The 17,117-nt window shown below is 41.4% G+C and overlaps 1 protein-coding gene across 2 annotated transcripts in view; it reads left to right on the top strand.

Annotated features, from left to right (window-relative positions):
• LOC124615630 (GPI ethanolamine phosphate transferase 1) overlaps positions 1-17,117 on the top strand; it is a 264,269-nt gene that overhangs the window by 150,880 nt on the left and 96,272 nt on the right. For both annotated transcript variants that reach the window (XM_047143638.1, XM_047143639.1), the window contains one exon: positions 10,636-10,942. In XM_047143638.1, the coding sequence (XP_046999594.1) occupies positions 10,636-10,942 (307 nt within the window). The remainder of the gene's footprint in view (positions 1-10,635; positions 10,943-17,117) is intronic.

The following is a 17,117-nucleotide window of genomic DNA, read 5'->3' as shown; positions in this document are numbered from 1 at the left end:
TGGTCAATTTAGAAACCGAGCCAACTGGGAACTGTATACCAAGAGAGAAAAAATTTATGACGTCATCGGGAAAAGAAGGAGCATGCTCTTCGGGCGCATCCTCAGAATGGACCAGGGGAGGTTAACATGGTGAATCACACAATTTCTGATGAACAAGAAAAGCAAAGTATGATGGGTCCAAGAGATACAAAGACATCTGGAAGGAATGAGAATACAGGAACCAGAGATATAGAACAGGGTGATTTTTAAATCAAAAATTCTGGCCTTCGAAGCTTTCAAGGATAGAAAGAGACTCAGAACAAAATCATCTATGACAGAAGAACGAAGAAGGTTGCAAAGTAGGAAAATGAAAGAATATTGTGAAAGAAGAAAGACCAGAAGAAACGAAGCTGAAGCGAATTAACATGGTCCTAAGATGGCCAGAAAGAAAGAAAGAAGAAGAAGAAGAAGAAGAAAAGGAAAATCAGAAGGAAACCTAGGACACACAATCTACAGAAAGAAGCTCCTCACAGGCAATGAGCTGTCATCATCCAGTGCAGTGGTACACTGTTCCAACAGCTCTAGTTCACAGGGACATGCCATTTGTGACAAAGACAGCCTCCCAATTTAGCTGCAACACCTTAAAGATGTGTTTCCCCAAAATGGATAGAGCAAAACACAGATTAGATGTGCGTTGAACAAAATAAGTGATACAGTCATCTGCAAAGAAAGTGTAGAGAAAGAGAGACTCGCCTTATCCCTTATATTTGAGCTTCCTTCAGCCAAAACTGTGAGAATCCTTGGAAAAAACCATCATCAAAGCCATAGTTTGACCACAACAAAAATTGAAAGACATGCTTGGCTCACTAAAGGACATGCTGCAACAGTAAATACCTGTTATACGAGGTGCAGCTAGAAAAAAACCGGACTGATGCTGGAAAAAACATTTATTTACAATTATTTACAATTTCATGTTATCTCCTTCAATGTACTCTCCTCCTCGGTCTCTACACCGCTCCATACGAATTTTCCACTGTTCATAGCAATGCTGCAGATCATTTTCGGTAAGTCCATACATTACTTCTGTCGCTTTTTCTTTTACTGCTTCAACAGTCTCAAATCGAGTTCCTTTCAAAGCTGACTTGACTTTAGGAAAATGAAAAAAGTCACAGGGGGCCAAATCACGTGAATAGGGTGGATGATCTAAGATGGGAATGTTGTGTTTTGCCAAAAACGTCTTCACTGACAACGCACTGTGAGCTGGGGCATTGTCTTGGTGAAGGATCCATGACTTTTTTCTCCACAAATCGTTCCGTTTTCTCCGTACTCGCTCACGTAGGGTAGCCAGGACGCTAATGTAGTAATGCTGATTCACAGTTTGTCCCTCTGGTACCCAATCAATGTGCACAATCCCTTTGATGTCAAAAAAAACAATCATCATTGCCTTGAATTTCGATTTTGACATTCGTGCTTTTTTTTGTCATGGAGAACCAGGAGTTTTCCAATGCATCGATTGGCGTTTAGTTTCGGGATCGTAAGTAAAAAACCACGATTCATCGCAAGTAATAACATTTTGTAAGAAGGTGAGATCACTTTCAATGTTTTCCAGGATGTCAGAACAAATCATTCTTCGGCGTCCTTCTGTTCAATTGTGAGACACTTTGGAACCATTTTTGAACACACTTTGTTCATGTTGAAACTTTCATGAAGAATCTGCCCAACACTTTCCTTGTCAACTCCTGTTAACTCAGACACTGCTCTGATTGTTAAACGGCGATCTTGTCGAACAAGTTTACCGATATTTTCAATGTTTGCATCAGATTTTGCTGACAATGGTCTGCCAGTACGAGTGTCATCACTGGTGTCTTCGCGGCCATCTTTAAATCGTTTAAACCTCTCAAACACTTGTGTTCGCGATAAACAATCATCGCCGTACGCTTGTTGTAACATTACAAACGTTTCATTTGCAGATTTTCCTAGTTTGAAACAAAATTTGATGTTAACACGCTGTTCTTTCTGTACACTCAACATTTTCCGACGCACAGACAAAACGTCAACTACTTAAAACAGACGCCACGGGCAGACTGAGTGCAGGAGGCAGATGAAACTCGAGCAGTAGGCGGAGCGAGAGTCACGTGACAGGCCACGCGACTTCCAGCCTTATTGCTTTCGTTTTATTGTTTCACCAGTACTAGTCCGGTTTTTTTCTAGCCACACCTCGTATATAGCATCCCTTGTGTGTGTGGCCTCTGGTACATCGGGTAAACACAGTGTGGGATCTCACAATGCTGCAGGAACACATTACATGCATGTGTTTGGAGCATAAAGATAAATCACCAGTGGCAGAACACAGCCTCAGTGAAGGACATACATTTAAATTTGAGAAAATAAAAATGTGCTGAGCTAATGGGTTTTGGCACTGCATTATTAAATAATCAACTTGGATAAGGCTTCATGACAGACTCATCAACAAGGTCAGGGTTACAGCTTTCAGCATGGCACCGTGTGCTAGCAGATATACGCCAAGACTGCACCCATCAGTTGACACTTTACAAGTCTGGATAAGACTGAATGTACTGAGAGTTGAAGGGTGGTCCATGTCCCCACCCCCACCTTGAGATGGTGACTTTGTGCTAGGGCCCCACCGGTCAGTCACCCCCACCTCGAGATGGTGACTTTGTGCTAGGGCGCCACCGGTCAGGTATGTACATGGGATGCCCTCGTAATCTCAACATTTTGCCAGCAGGTGATGAGAGTGACATACCCTGAAACATAGTGGAATTTCAATGTAACCACCCTTACGGAAGACCAAGAAGATTTTGTCATGAATCCCTTTTACAATTTAGACAAAAGTTGTACTTTCATTGTTGGAATAGGACACAGATGATCATGTTATGGAATTTTCTAAACAAACAAAAAAAAAAAAAAAATAATCAAATGGAGTGAGTTGATGCTACACAGTAAAGAGGTAATAAAGGTGAAGAATTGGGAAGGAGAAAGAGGACAGGAGACAAGGAAGGAACACATGGATAATGGCAGCTCCCACAGTTGCAGATTGTATCCCAGAGACATCCTATCCTATTATAGTTACAGGCACTTGCTTAAACAGTCATGTCATGTATCAGCTGTTCGCCCACATGACCAGTCACCACTCAATAGTGGCAGAGAGAGAGTGGAACCAGTCAGTTGAGGAGCATGCTCCTCAGTACTGTATGGTAATATAGTAAAGCTGAATGACTGTTCCTCAGATTATGCCCTCTGGTCTCCACTATCAACACCATTGTCTCTAAATTATCTATGTGGAAGCAGATCCTTCAAAATACCCTCAGCACCACAACTCCGTTTACCCTTCCCCGGCTCCATCCTGCAGCCACATTCCAATACAGCTATCAGCAACCATCCAATCTGTTACTGACTTTTCCCCCTATCCCCCACCTATGCTGACCACCCATTTCCTTATTCTTCATCCTCTCTATATCAGTACATACATTTACATCCATACTCCACAACCCACCAACATTGCATAGTAAAAGTTATCTTGTACCACTGCTATTTATTCCATTTCCTGCTCTACTTGCAAATGGAGTTAGGGAAAAATGACTGTCAAGCTATATGTCTCATTATGAGTACTAATTTTTTCTTATCTTGTCTTTGTGCTCCTTATGCAAGATGTACTATGGTGGCTGTCGAATCATTGTGCAGTTAGTTGCAAATGCCTATTCTCTAAAATTTTCCAATATGTTTCACAAAAAGAATGTTGTCTTCCCTCCAAGGCTCATTTGAGATCACAGAGCATTTCTATAATACTCACATGTTAATTGAACCTACTGGTAAGAAATCTAGCAACAAACCTCTGAAATGCTTCAATGTCTTCCTTTAATCTGACCTGGTAGTGATCCAAACACTCAAGCAGTATTCAAGAACGGGTCACACAAGTGTTCTATACATGGTCTCCTTTTTAGATGAGCTACACTGTGCTAGAATTCTCCCAATAAACCAGAGTTGGCCATGTGCCTTTCCTAGTACCGACCTTATGTGCTTGTTCCATTTCATACTGCTTTTCAACGTTGCACCTAGATATTTAACTGATGTGACAGTGACAAGCAGCATGCCACTAATGCTGTATTTGAACATTAGAGGATGGCTTTTCTTACTCATCTGCATCAGCTTACGTTTTATTACATTTGCAGCAAGCTGCCACTCATTACACCAAATAGAAATTCTGTCCAGTTGAACCTTTATCCTTCGACAGATGACACTTTGCTACACATTCCAGAAAACGGTCACATATAGCTGCTCACCATAACTATCAGATTATTTGTTTGTATAGAGAACAAGAACAGTTCCATCAGTCTTCCCTGGGTCACTCACAATAATATCCTTGTCTCTGATGACCGATTGCTATTCAGGACAATGTACTGGGTTCTATTACTTAAAAACTCTTTGAGCCATTCATATATCGGAGACTGTATTATGCATACCCAGGCCTTCATTAACATGCTGGAGTAGAGCACAGTATCAATTGCTTTCTGGAAATCTAAGAATGTGGAAGCTGCTTGTTGTCCTTCACCAATGGTTCACTGGATATGTGAAAAAAAGAGTAAGCTGAGTGCACATGGCCAATGGTTTCTAGATCCATCCTAATTTATGGACAGACGCCTTTTTGTTTCAAGGAAATTTATTATATTCTGATTTAGAATGTGCCCAAGAATTCTGCAACAAACTGATGGAAAGGGTATTGTCTGTAATTTTGCAAGTGCGTTCTTTTATCCTTCTTATATAAAGGTGTCACCTGTGCTTTTTTCCAGTTGCTTGGCACTTTGTGCTAGGTGAGAGATTTGTAATAAATGCTAGCTAGGTAAGGAGGCAGTGCTGAAGAGTACTCCCTCTCTCTCCAGATCTGATGACTTATTTGTTTTCAACTCTTTTGGTTGTTTATTGGTACCAGCAGTATTTCTTTCTATGCCTGCCATAGGGACATCTGTGTGACAGTCAAACAGTGTCATGTCTGTATGATCCTCTCATGTGAACATTTTTTTTTTTCTTTTTCTTTTTTTTATGTGGAATTTAATACTTTAGCTTTCCTTTAGCTGTGTTCTGTTGCCACACCAGACTGGTTGACAAGTGACTGAATAAAAGCCATCGACCCATTTAGCACTTTTATGAAGGACCAGAATTTTTTCAAACTATTGGCAAGGTCCTCTGTTAATGTAGGACAGTGGATGTTGCTCTTTACTGGTGCATCAGTCTTTTTGTAGACCCAATATAATGTAATGGAGAGATAAAAAAAAAATCTGCTCCCCAAGTGGTGGCAGGGGAACACACGCTCAAAAGGATTGAACTTCCACAATCTTTCAGAGCCAGTGGCTCATTCTTCTGGCAGACGAGTTGAAGGGGAGGGAAGAGGGGTGAAGGAAAAGGTCTGGAGAGGTTTAAGGAAAGGGGTACAGTGTAGAAAAGTCACCCAGAACTCTGGGTCAGGGGAGATGTACCAGATTCGATGGGAAGGCGAGACTGATTGTTGTGCTTCTCTGATTTGGAGCTGAGTAGAGCATCTCAACCAAAGGCATGTCAGTTCTGTGATGGTCTTGGCTCCAGATTTATGGACCTGCATTATGGGGTGAAGATATGTAGGATTCCCTGTGATAATTCAGGGTTGCAACACACAGAGGAAGCAGCTACTTGGGTAGCAGAGTACTTGTGGAGTGCACATAGGGTTTTTTTTTAGGCTGAGTGATAGTTTGAGGTCCTCTGATGAATGCTCACCCGTTGATATGCAGAGACCGAAACCAGGTACAAAGTATGGAAACTTTGTCAATATTTTTACAGTAAATTGCCAAAGCATTCATACAAAAGTCCCTGAATTTACTGCCCTCTAGGAAAACTGTCATGCTCGAATTATACTTGGAACTGAAAACTGGATAAAACCTGAAGCAGAAAGTTCTGTAGTATTTAATGTGGTGTGGAACATATATAAAAAAGACAGATTGGACACTACAGGAAGGGGAGTATTCATTGCAACTGATAAAATTATGGTGTCTATCAAGGTTGAAATTGCACCTGATTGTGAAGTTGATGCGAGTAACTGGCCTAGGTAAACTCAAGTTAATCATCAGATTTTCCTACCGACCATCCAATTCCACTGTAACAATTGTAGCATCAATCAGAGAAATCTACACAGAGTAACATGGAAGCACCCCATTAATGCAATGTTTGTTGGAGGTGAAGTAGCGTGCTGACGTTAGAAAGGGCAACTATGGATTCATTGCAGATGATGCGAACAGACAACCTTGTGAAGTAATTTTGTATACGTTTTCCAAAAACGGTCTTGCACAGCTAGTTCAACAACCCATATGCAATGGAAATATTTTAGACCTTGTAGCTAAAACCAAGCCTGATCTTGTGAACAGTGCCCTTATAGAGACAGGAAGTGATGATCATGATTTTATCATGATGGTTATCTACATGTACGTGTACATCTACATCTGCATGGATACTCTGCAAATCATATTTAAGTGCCAATAATTTTCTATTATTCTACTCTCAAACAACGCATGGAAAAAACAACACATATATCTTTCCATGTGAACTCTGATTTCCCATATTTTATTATATTGATCATTTCTCCCTATATAGGTTGACATCAATAAAATATTTTCCCATTCGTAGGAGAAAGTTGGTAACTGAAATTTCTTGAGGAGATTCCGCCACAATGAAAAACATCTTTGTTTTAATAGTGTCCAGGCCAAATCCTATATCATGTCTGTGACATATTCTCCCTTATTTCACGACAATACAAAATGTGCTGCTCGTCTTTGAATTTTCTCGATGTTTAGTCGGTGGTGCGGGTCTTCCGCATCGTCCCCTACGCTCCTCAGAGTATGGGGCCTCATCATCATCACTCTATTAATCCTGTCTGGTAAGGATCCCAGACCGCACAGCAGTACTCCAAAAGAGGATGGACAAGCATAGTGTAGCAGTCTCTTAAGTAGACCTGTTATATTTTCTAAGTGTTCTGCCATTAAAACACAGTCTTTGGTTTTGCCTTCCCCACAACATTTTCTTTCCAATTTAAATTGTTTGTAATTGTAATTCCTGGGTATTTAGTTGAATTTACAGTCATTAGATTAGACTGATTTATCATGTAACTGAAGTTTAACAGATTCCTTTTAGCAAAATTTTCATTATTTAGGATGAGTTGACAGTTTTCGCACCATTCAGATAGCTTTTCTAAATCATTTTACAATTTGTTTTAATCTTCTGATGAGTTTACTAGACAACAAACGACAGCATCATCTGCAAATACCCTAAGATGGCTGCTCAGGTTGTCTCCTAAATCATTTAGACAGATAAGGAACAGCAGAGAGCCTGTAACACTACCTTGGGGAATGCCAGAAATCACTTCTGTGTTACTCGATGACTTTCCATCAGTTACTATGATCTGTGACCTCTCTGACAGTAAGTCACAAATCCAGTCACATAACTGAAATAATATTCCATAAGCATGAAATTTCACTACGAGCCGCTTGTGTGGTACAGTGTCAAATGCTTTCTGGAAATCTAGAAATATGAAATACATTTGAAATACCTTTTCAATAGTACTCAACAGTTTGTTTGTGTAAAGAGCTAGTTGTGTTTCACAAGAACAATATTTTGTGATCCATGTTGACTATGTGTCAATAGACCAGTCTCTTCAAGGTAATTCACAATGTTCGAATATGTATATGTTCCAATATCCTGTTGCTTATCGACGTTAATGATATGGGCCTATAATTTAGTGGATTACTCCTACTACCTTTCTTGAATGTCGGTGTGACCTGTGCAACTTTCAAGTCTTGGGTACAGATCTTTCTTTTGTCATGTGAGCGGTTGTATATGATTGTTAAGTATGGAGCTATTGCATCAGCAAATTGTGAAAGGAACCTGATTGGTATACAGTCTCGTCCAGAAGACTTGCTTTTATTAAGTGATTTAAGTTGCTTCACTACTCTGAGGATATCTGCTTCTGAGTTACTCATGTTGGCAGCTGCTCTTGATTCGAATTCTGAAATATTTACTTCATCTTCTTTGGTGAAGGAATTTCAAAAGGCTGTGTTAAGTAACTATGCTTCTGCAGCACTGTAGGCAATAGTATTTCCATTGCTATCATGCAGAGAAGGCATTGGCAGAATCTCTTTGGATTTTCTGCCAGGTTTCGAAACAAAGTTCCATTGTGGAAACTATTATAAGCATCTCGCATTGATGTCCACATTAATCTCACATTGATGTCCACTTTAAATTTCAAGCTTTTGTAAAACATTGCCAGTCTTGGAGATTTTGCATTCATTCAAATTTGGCATCATTTTTCCTTTGCTTCTGCAACAGTATTCTGATCCATTTTGTGTAGCAAGGAGGATCAACTCCATTGTTCATTAATTTATGTGGTATAAATTTCTCAATTGTTGTTGATACTATTTCTTTGAATTCAAACCACATCTGGTCTACACTTTCATTGTTAATTTGGAAGGAGTATAGATTGTCTCTCAGGAAGGTGTCAAGTGAATTTTTATCTGCTTTTTGGAACAGTTATATTTTTTGTTTATTTTTGGAGGATTTGGGGGTTACAATATTCAGTCTCACTGCAACAAACCTGTGTTCACTAATTCCTGTATCCATTTTGATGCTCGTTGTTAGCTCAGAATTATTTGTTGCTAAGGAGTCAAGTGCGCTTTCACAGTTGTTTACTATTCACATGGGCTCATGAACTAACTGGTGGAAATAATCTTTAGAGAATGTTCGGATGATGTTTTATGCGTACATCTGGATTTAAACATGTATTTTCGCCAACATGTCGAGGGTAATTTAAAGTCATCAACAACTATAATTGTACAAGTTGGATGTGTATTTGAAATTAAACTCAAGTTCTCTTTGAACCTTTCAGCAGTTGTATCATCTGAGTTGGGAGGTCAGTAAAAGGATCCAATTATTATTTTGCTCTGCTTGCCAAGAATTTACCTCTACCCATATTAACTCACAGGAAGTATCCGCTTCAGTTTTGCTACAAGATACTAACAGGAACAAAGACGATATCGTCAGTGGTGTTTATCCTATCCTTTCGGAACACCATTGGGTTCTTCACAAAAATTTTGGCTGAACTTATCTCCGGCTTTAGCCAGCTTTCAGTGCCTATAACAATTTGAGCACCAGTACTTTCTATTAGAGCTTGGAGCTCTGGTACTTTTCCAACATAGCTATGACAATTTAGAACTGTTATACCAATAACAGTTATCAAAGTTAATCAGTTCATCAAGAATGCAGGAGAGTTTTCCTGTTGGAAAGAGCACATAGTCAATTGTTAGTTTCCTACTTAGACAATGAATGGACGTCATTTAGTTTAGGTATGATGGTCATAGAGGAATTATGGGCAGAGTTTAAACTAACTGTAAATGACACTCTCTGGAAAAATATGTGCTGATTAAGTGGAAAAGGCTTGCCATGGATTAATAACAAACTTCAGAAGGTGCTTGTAAAACATAGATTGTTGCACTCTCAATTTTTAAAATTTTAAAAGGTCACTGAAATGCTGACAGGCAGAAGTTAGTAGAAATTCATGCATATATAAAACGTCCACTGTTAACAAAAATTCAAGAATATTCTGATCCTACCTAAAATCGTTAAGCAGGCACAAGAACAGACCCACAAAATTACAGACCAGTATCCTTAGCTCAGTTTACTGCATAATTCTTGAGTATATTCTGACTTTGAGTGTAATAAATTTCTGTGAGACAAATAAGCTTCTGTCCACAAATCAGTACAGATTTAGAAAGCATAACTTGTGCAAAACTCAGCTTGCATTTTTCTCACAATATCCTGCAAACCATGGATGAAGGGCAACAGGCAGATTAAATATTCGTAGATTTTTAGGTAGCTCCAGGAAGGTTAAAAAGGAATGGCAGGTTACTCAAGACGCCAGGATGAGAGGCAACTGCTTTTGTCTCCCCTCATCACCACGACATCTTCTTCTCATTTTTCCTTGTCTCTTAATTCTTATTTGCACTGTTCTTTACATTTCTCTTTTTTCTTCCTCTCAATTCATTTTTACTTCTTGTTCTGTCATTCTATCATCTGTGGAACAAAACTGGCACATTGCTTACTAGTGTGCTGTCTTTGACTTCCTACCCTCTCTGACATGAATTTAATCTTTCTCTCTCGTGGTCATCACAGCAGGTGAGTCGCTCTCAACTTGAGGTCTGTGTGACCCTTCCCTTCCTTCCCAAAATTCCAAAAAGTCCTCTTTCCTCCCTGAGGAAGGAACCATAGTTGCAAAAGTTAGTTTTGCAGCCTGAAAGTAAATAAAGGCCAGTCATCTGTCTCCTTGTAATTTTACATTTTCAAAAGAATGAATTCTCTTTTCTATTAAATTATAATATAATTTGATTATTCTTTCCACATATATGAGCTAAACTAAATATTTTTTTTAATCTACTGCTGGAAATTGAGACTAGCATTCTACTTCATTAATGGGTGTGCTTCACTTTATTCAGTGTGTGCACACTTCTGTAAGTTTATAAGACTAAGCATGCTTTTAGTCTTTTTGTTTATTTGTTTGTTATACTTAATAAGTTACAAAGTCTGATACCAGAACAATTATGATAGCATGTTTTCCTTCCTTTTCAGATATTACTCAGTGAAAATTTGGTTGCCTTAAGTTTGTCTGGTCTTGACTATTACCAGAATTACTACCAGATCCTTCTGTTAATGTGTATGACATTAGCTTACCTAGGATGGATTGCAAAGCTTCTGTGTGCATTAGTTGGAGAAAGTAAATTTCTCAACAACAAATTGCCTAATGCTCCAAGGGTTAAGACGTCATACAAGAAAACTGCTTTATTCACAGCAGTAAGAAACTGGTTCTTCAAAGGCAGCCCAAAAGTGAACAGCATATTTGTACTTTTAATTAGCATGACTTTGGTGCTGATCCAAGGTATGTTCAGATAAAATCCTTGCATTAAATTTGATCTAAGTCTTTGCTGGCATATTATGTACTTGTGTTATTTTCAGGTTGTGTGACACAAAAATTCATAGAAATTACACTATTTTGTGGACATATATTTCAGTTATCATCAGGTGATCTGACACCTGATAATGTGGGACACATATGAATGTATATATGTGCTCACTTATTCAAATCACTATTCCTCTGGACGTGCAATGTAAATGCGTTCATCTGATCACAACAAAGAGATTGTGGAGTTTAAATCTGCTAGGCTTCTGTGGCTATCACTAAGCTTTGAAACACAGCTGACATTAGCTTTCACTACTCAGTATTCTCTGTGTTGATTTATCAGGGTATTGCAATGTGGGTTTACAGTCTCTTTTTTTTACTGTATTGCTGTAGTAAGTAGCAGCCAGGTAAACAACTTCGTACCTCTTTGTGTGTGTCTATGAAAAACATTGTTCTTCAGTAGTGGATTTGCTGGCTTGTAAGAGCTGTTTGTGATACAGGTGCTCTTTGAAATGTTCTTTGTCTCTGTGGATTGTCATTGTATTTTGAAGGAATATTTTAAACCCAGTTGGTGTGTAAAAATCCAAGACAGTCTTGACTGTGCATAGCAAGAATAAGGCCTGATTAGATGGCAGATTGCACATAAATACTAAATACTCTCTCTCTCTCTCTCTCTCTCTCTCTCTCTCTCTCTCTTTCTCTTTCTCTTTCTCTCTCAGGTATTTCAGAGCAAAAGCGCTGCATCTTGAATGTTCACGAGTTCCAATCAAGGTTTTTCATTGTGGACTGGTAAAGCATTTGCACCTGCAGGACTTTATGCTGTTAAGCAAGGAGAAAAAGATCTCTTAGTAAAAAGGTAACTACAATGCTATAAAATTACTGAAGTTTCCCAAAAAAACACTAATTTGCTGTTGAAGCTACACTGTGGAAATAAGTGTAGCATGAAGTTCAAACACCATAAAGGAAGTCCACAGCTGGTGTCTAATGGTTAGCGTTGCTGTCTCTAGATCGTTGGGTCCCAGAGATTGATCCTCAGCCAGGTTAGATATTTTCTTCACATGTGGACCGGGTATTTGTGTAGCCCTAATCATTTCCTCTCATCTTCTTCATTCCACATGTTGTTATAGTGGTGTTGCACCGGTGGCCAAACAGTTCCAGACGGGGTCTCCCGGTCAATAATGCTATACGGTAATTTCGCTTTTACCGTAAAGGAACTACATCTACATCTACATGCATACTCTGCAAATCACATTTAACAAATTCAATTTTTGTAAGATTAGTATATATTATAGTGCTGTTGTTTGCTTCTCACTAAAACTCATATGTCTTTTACATTTGAGAATACAGTATCCCTCAATTGTGTCTGATCCATTACATAATGAGAAGCCATAATTGAAACTTCACCATCTGACAATAATTCTGATTCCTTGTCCAGCTTAAGTATCGATATGAAGGAAAGGTCAGAGATATTTGGTCTTCATACCACAGCTGCAGTTTTTCATGCAGAGGCCATAATGTCACCGTGCCCTTTCATGTGAGCTGTGGACCCATCCATTGAAGCAACAGTTTTTGTAAATATTACTGCCCTGCATGTGTGCAGGAGTTGTCGTTATTCTCTGAAGCCTTCAATATGTGCCATTTATAGTAAAGCGATTGACCTTGCCTATGTTTACATTTTATGATTTGGATTGCTCCCTAGACATTTTATTCATGCTTATGACAACTTTCACAACTGTGTGGACTTCGTTTCTGGCTAGCTGTTCACTTCATGAACTCCGTTCTCATCAACCACAGGAAGTGTCTGTCTCACCAGTCTCAACATCGCTGCCAGTCTGCATCATCATAAAGTGTGTTCTATCTAGGCAGAGTAGGATGGAAAAGTGATGATGAGTACTTTCTTACCATGCATCTGTTCACTGTGAAGCATTAGTCTTGAGTTTCTAAAGTTGGGGTAGCAGCAGTTGCAACTGCGACAGTAGCAACTCCAGCAACGCCAAGAAAAGTAGTGAGAATTCCAACAGCAACAGCAGGAATTGCTATTACAGCTACTGCAAACCCAGCAACAGTCTGCAGCTGCAACATCATTGCCTCCCTCCTGAACCATTCACTTGCTTTGATGAGGCAAACAACAATTGGGAGGTCTGTTTTTGTCATTTTAAAACAGTGTGATCTATCATATGCAGACTCATTGATCCATGATGTTGTTATATGTCTAGCTCCTGATAGAGAAATCATTGCAAACATTTTAGACTGATGCAACACTGAGTGAAGTGCTAAAAATTGCCAAAGCTCATGAGGTAACAGTATCAGTGCAAGCTATGTCTCATGATACTTTGTTTACTTTCTTAGTACTAGCAGTAGTTGCTCTTGATTTTACTATCAACTGATGACAACCAACCAACAACATCATCCAATTTGCTAAGAATCCAATCATCCAGTAGTCTGGCTGTTATAACTTAAAGTTGAACAAATATATTTCAAGGACAACGCAATACATGAAAGTCACAGATCAAGTAAACAGAGTAAGACGGGTGTCACTTTAACAGTCAAATCATAACTGAGTCTGAGTCTAACAGCCGCTGGCTGGCTGCTTAGGTGCTGCTGCTGCTGCATTGCTGGCAGACAGCGCTGCATGTAGAGGACGCGCGTAACTGCGCGGCGGCACTTTGAAAGATCGGCGAGTCACAACACTTTTACCCCCTTTGAAGTTTTTGCACAGGTCTTGATGGAGGTGACCTGTAGATTGCTAACGTCCATAGGTGTTGGTTGACTGGCTGTAAAGTCTCGAGGAGGAGGCTTCCCGTACGGACGGAAGTGTCCCCGGTGATAAAGGATCGAGATGACAGGAGACGTGGGGGTCGAATCTGCTGGGGCCCCGTGCACCAATCTGCCCGTTGCGGCAAGTCCGGTTGTTATTACAGGAGACATGGGTGATGTGTCCGCATCCATAGGAGGAGGAGGCAAGTAGAGTTGCTCTGGCAGATGATGGTCATCTGGTTCCTGCGTGGGCACGTCTCCTGTTGGCGTCAGTTCTTGTGCTGGCACCGATACGATGGTGAGAGGACTGCATTGTAAGTAATGAGAGATTCCAGAATCCTGAGCGTCAGGTAGAGCCGAAGGTGGTGTAGCAGCATCTGGAACAGGCGTTGCCGGCACGCGAGGCCAAAGCTGGTCCAAATGACGCACTGCAACACCCGTGTCCATCTGGATTTCATACAGGAGTCGGCCACGGTGTCGTAAGGTGCAGCCAGGACTCCATTTTGGCTGCCAGCCATATCCCCGTACCCATACAAGGTCACCAGCGGTGAACCGGCCAAGCGAAGGCACCCGCAGCCGTAAGGTGGAAGGCCGCAGAAGATGAAGTAGCGTGCCGGGATGTCGGCCATGTAAGAGCTCAGCCGGGCTGTGGTCGCCGATGGGGGTGAAACGGTAAGAAGCCAGAAATTGGAGAAGCACATCATCAGCAGCAGAAGAAGTCAGGAGTTTCCTCATCCGAGCCTTAAATGTGCGGACCAGTCGTTCAGCCTCACCGTTTGACTGTGGATGGAACGGAGGGGCCGTGACATGCATGACGCAGTGACGGGCACAAAAATCCGCCAAATCGGAAGAGGCAAATTGCGGACCATTATCAATAACAAGCGTAGAGGGAAGGCCTTCCATAGAAAAAATGCGAGCTAGAGCATTGGTGGTTGCCGCGGGGGTAGGCGATGTGCAACAGACAATGGAAGGAAAGTTAGAGTAGGCATCACTAACGAGAAGCCAATAAGTACCTAAAGAAGGTCCCACGAAGTCAGCATGAATACGCTCCCAGGGCTTATCAGACAAAGGCTATGGTGACAAAGATGACTTCGGGGTGGCGGCCTGTGACGCACTAGGGCCGCAGGCAGCGACCATGTGTGCGATTTCAGAGTCAATGTTGGGCCAGTACACATGACGGCGCGCCAGAGATTGTGTGCGAGAGACACCCCAGTGCCCTTGGTGAAGGAGGCACAAGACCGAAGCACGCAAAGACGCAGGTACCACAACATGCGGCGAAGCATTTTCGGTGGAAAGGAGGATAACACCATACCTAGCCGTGAGGCGGTAACGCAAAGCGTAGTAGTTCCGCAACGGATCAGAAGTCTTAGTGGACAGACGATCCGGCCAACCCTTCTGAATACAGTGTAAAACCTGGGAGAGGGTAGGGTCAGAACCCATAGCAGCCACCAGCCGGTCCCCGGTGATGGGGAACCCACCCACAACCCGCTGCTCGGCAACATCCAGGTGGAAACACAAAAGTTCGTCCCTATCGAATGCCAGATCAAGACCCATGGGAAGGTGAGACAGAGCATCAGCATTTGCATGTTGAGCCGTCAGCCAGAAATGAATCTCATAATTGAAACGAGACAAGTAAAGAGCCCAACGCTGGAGGCGGTGTGTAGCCTTGTCGGGAAGTGACGTTGATGGATAAAACAAGGAAACAAGTGGTTTGTGATCTGTAACACGATGAAATTTGGATCCATAGAGAAAAACACCAAACTTATGAAGAACATTAATAATGGCCAAAGCTTCTTATTCAATTTGAGAATACTTTTGTTGGGCATCCGTGAGCATTTTGGAGGCATAAGCAATGGGTTGTTCAGAACCATCATAAAAACGGTGCGCAAGGACGGCACCGACCCCGTATTGAGAGGCGTCCATGGCAAGAACAAGATGTTGGTCAGGTCAATAAGTAGCCAGGCACGGGGCCTGTTTCAGCATAGTCTTCAATTTCTGGAAAGCCACATCGCATGACGCGGACCAGTGAAAAGGCACGTTTTTATGCAACAGGCGATGCAATGGCTGAGCCACTGAAGTCGCAGACGGTAAAAACCTTTGATAGTATGCTATTTTCCCCAAGAAGGCCTGCAGTTCCTTAACAGATGTAGGGCGAGGAAGGGCATCGATCACAGCGACAGTTTGCTGAAGCGGATGAATACCATCCCGAGAGAGTTGAAACCCCAAGTACGTGATAGATGCCTGAAAAAATTTTGATTTCTGAAGATTACACTTAAGACTGGCAGTCTGTAAGACATAAAAAAGTGTGCAGAGATTCTGAAGACGTTCTTCAGTGGTGGAGCCAGGGACAACAATGTCATCCTTGCAATTTATACACCCAGGGACAGTGAGCAATAATTGTTCCAAGAATCGCTGAAAGAGAGCAGGGGCACTGGCAACCCCGAATGGCAATTGTTGGTGTTGATAGAGGCCGAAAGGTGTGTTAATGACCAGAAACTGCCGGGAAGCAGCGTCGAGAGGAAGTTGGTGATAAACTTCTGACAGGTCAAGTTTAGAAAAATACTGGCCTCCAGCAAGTTTAGTGAACAATTCTTCAGGTCGAGGCATAGGGTAAGTGTCGATAAGGCATTGAGCATTTACAGTGGCCTTGAAATCACCACAGAGATGAATGTCACCATTTGGCTTAGCAACGACAATGACAGGAAAGGACCACTCACTGGAAGTGACAGGAAGCAAGACCTCTGAAACAGTGAGACAATCCAGCTCCCGTTTGACAGGATCACGAAGGGCCACAGGAATGGGCCGCGCCCGAAAAAACTTAGGCCGAGCAGTGGGTTTGAGAGTGATATGAGCTCCAAAGTCGTTTGCATGGCCTAACCCAGGAGAAAAAAGGGACGAAAATGCTGTCAACAAGGAATCCAATTGAGCATAAAGAGTAGCATCAGAGACGATATTGACAGAGTCATCTATGGAGAATCCAAAAACGTGAAAGGCATCGAAACCAAAAAGATTCTCCACATTACTATGGTTGACCACAAATATGGGAACAGTACGAACGACAGATTTGTAAGATACCTCCACATCAAATTGTCCCAAGAGAGAAATCTTCTGTTTGTTGTAAGTCTGTAATTGCCTAGTGACAGGTGACAGGATTGGAGAACCCAACTGAGAATTGACGATAGTGGCAGCAGAACCAGTATCCACCTGCATGCCAACATCGCGACCAAGTATTTGGACAGTGAGGAATAACTTCCCTGAAAGGGAAGAAGTGCAATTGGCAGACAACACAGAATCAGCATCGTGTTCATGAATATCATGTATACAGCCGGATTTGCAAACGGAAGACACATGACCTTTCTTTTTGCAATTGTGACACACAACCCAGGTTGCGGACAAT

Source organism: Schistocerca americana, chromosome 5 (genome assembly GCF_021461395.2).
Source record: "Schistocerca americana isolate TAMUIC-IGC-003095 chromosome 5, iqSchAmer2.1, whole genome shotgun sequence".
Taxonomy (NCBI): Eukaryota; Metazoa; Arthropoda; class Insecta; order Orthoptera; family Acrididae; genus Schistocerca; species Schistocerca americana.
Note: the sequence above shows the minus strand (reverse complement) of the source record. Positions and strands in the feature narration are given on the sequence as shown.